General features: G+C 38.1%; 1 protein-coding gene across 1 annotated transcript; it reads right to left on the bottom strand.

Annotated features, from left to right (window-relative positions):
* Positions 1–331: 331 nt before the first annotated feature.
* On the bottom strand, positions 332–1,671 carry LOC140837795 (probable BOI-related E3 ubiquitin-protein ligase 3). The gene is made up of 3 exons (XM_073203904.1): positions 1,450–1,671; positions 1,000–1,363; positions 332–907 (listed from the first exon to the last, which is right to left on the bottom strand). The coding sequence occupies exons 1-3, from the start codon at positions 1,503–1,505 to the stop codon at positions 401–403; spliced, it is 927 nt and encodes a 308-aa protein (XP_073060005.1). The 5' UTR covers positions 1,506–1,671; the 3' UTR covers positions 332–400.
* Between the last annotated feature and the right edge of the window lie 560 nt (positions 1,672–2,231).

The following is a 2,231-nucleotide window of genomic DNA, read 5'->3' as shown; positions in this document are numbered from 1 at the left end:
CCTTTTTTCGTGTCTTGTCATTTAAAAATCGACATTTCTCCCACTCCGACATGGCGTCTTTTTAGCTGCACTCGTCACTCCCACGCGCTTAAATTACCACGCCCCATACGATTTTTTTTAAGACGGGACGGACGGACGGACTTTCGCAAATGCAAACTAATTAACGATTCAACGCTCAAAATCAAATAGATGGGATTTTTTAAAAAATTGACTAGTACTTCTTTTGTTAAAAGATTTGCTGGAAAAATGGGAGGTTAATAAAGTAGAATAAAAATATGAAAGTCGGTGAAGAAGGAAAAAATGAATTCTTACAATTAATTATGGGTAGATATTAACAACTAATTTTGTCCTCGAGGAATTCAGGAAAATAAAGAGAATTCCCTAGGCATGCGAGCGAGAATCAGGAGAGATTAACGTGCAGACTGGCCGTTCTGATGGATTTGCAGATGGGGCAAGCTTGAAGAGATGACCCACAGACACAGCACAGGCACAGATGCCTGCATGGCAAAAGTAGTACGCACGACTCCTCTTTCCCACAGCTCCTGCACATCCTATAGCTTATTTGGTGTTTGTCCCCGCCCGCCTCCTTCAAGTTGCTGCCGCAGCACGATTGAGCATCGTCCGCCTTGTGGTGTTGTTTGTCTTCGACTTGGGCCAGGACTTGTTGAAGATCGGATCTTAGAGCGTTCGCCGTGGCTTCGTTGCTCTGTGCCAAATCCCTCCAGATTTGGTTTTCCATCGATAGCGATTTCACTCTCTCCTCCAGTGCCCAGTTTAGCTCTACAATCTTTTTCAGTTCGTCTTCTTTTGCTCTCAGTTTGCTCGTTATGTTTTCTTTCACTGCTTCCGCGATTCGTTGGGAAAACCTTCTGTGACTTTCTTCCATTTCCATCCTCACTTTCTCCGCCTAAATTTTTATTTTTCGAGAGGTGATTTGAAATAAAGACGAAGAAAGTAAACCAAGAGATAAGATATATATATACATATATCGTAACATACATGTTGGGAGATGAATCGATCCATTTCCATTCTTTTCTGGTGGATCTGAAGCGTGATATCTTCTCCTAGAAAATCGAAAGAAGTGCAACGATTATTCGCATTCTGGTTCTGCGCTACGTTTGGAAACGACGAAAGTATTGGATTGATATTTGATTCTCTCGAACGCTTCCTCGAAACGCCGAGACAGTTGTATGATTTCATTGCCGCGGATTTGGCCGGAAAAGTATCCGCTAACGTCGAGCAGTACATAGGTAAAGCAGCATCCGTCGCCGTTGTGATTCCAGATAACGGAGCCACAACTCCATACGTCATCTGAGCTCCAAACGCGCTTCCATTTCTTTCCTCGCTGTTCACCATCAGCCCTCTGCAACAAAAAAAAAACTCAAATTTCTTCTCTGCAAGCCCATCAAGAAAACCAAAACAAAACCCTTGAAGAATAACAGAACATACTGATTGCCAATAACCGGTGGAGGAAACAGATTGAGATGCCGAGCTTCAACTGCCATTAAAAAATCTTGGTTTTCTTTGAGGGAAGTGAAGGAGAGGCTATCTATATCGTAACTTGCATGTAAATCTATCTTTCAGTTCGCGACAGATGGAATTGAGAGGTGGAGAGAAGGTGAGGGAAAATGAAATAGGATGAGAAGTGGAAATGATGGCTTCAATTTTATCATGTTTGTTATATATCTGTCATTTGATATTTTCAATTTTGAGCACATATTAACGCTTTATTTGTTTCATCCCCAACTTATTTAAATAAAAAAAATTTGTGAGAGACGATATCATATATCGTATTTTATGAGACGGATATCTTATTTAGGTCATCTATGGAAAAGAATACTTTTTTATGATAAAAATATTACTTTTTATTATGAATATCGATAGAGTTGACATATCTATTCATGAGATCGTCTTACAAAAGATCTACTCTATTTAATAATTGTTATATATATATATATATATATATATATATATATATATATATATATATATATATATATATATATATCCTGATTTCAAAATTTTAATATGCTGATTTGTTGGGGGGAAAAACAATAAAAGAAATAATCTTGTAAACGAAGTTGGGCCTAAGTATGTTCATCGGTCAGTTCGGTTTTCGGTTTTTTATTTCGATTTTTTCGTTTTTCAGTTTACAAATATATAATCCGATATTCAAATCATTTTTCTTCGGTTCGCTTCGGTTTTCTACCGAAATGGTTCAGTTATTTCGA

The sequence above is a fragment of the Primulina eburnea genome, chromosome 8, assembly GCF_022965805.1.
Source record: "Primulina eburnea isolate SZY01 chromosome 8, ASM2296580v1, whole genome shotgun sequence".
Taxonomy (NCBI): domain Eukaryota; kingdom Viridiplantae; phylum Streptophyta; class Magnoliopsida; order Lamiales; family Gesneriaceae; genus Primulina; species Primulina eburnea.
Note: the sequence above shows the minus strand (reverse complement) of the source record. Positions and strands in the feature narration are given on the sequence as shown.

Bases quoted from the DNA above. Each gene is read 5' to 3' on its own strand.
- LOC140837795 (XM_073203904.1), bottom strand. From the start codon at position 1,505: ATGGCAGTTGAAGCTCGGCATCTCAATCTGTTTCCTCCACCGGTTATT. The intron at 1,364-1,449 runs GTATGTTCTGTT...TTTTTGTTGCAG, and splicing joins CCACCGGTTATTGGCAATCA to AGGGCTGATGGTGAACAGCG. The intron at 908-999 runs GTATGTTACGAT...ATAAAAATTTAG, and splicing joins ATCGATTCATCTCCCAACAT to GCGGAGAAAGTGAGGATGGA.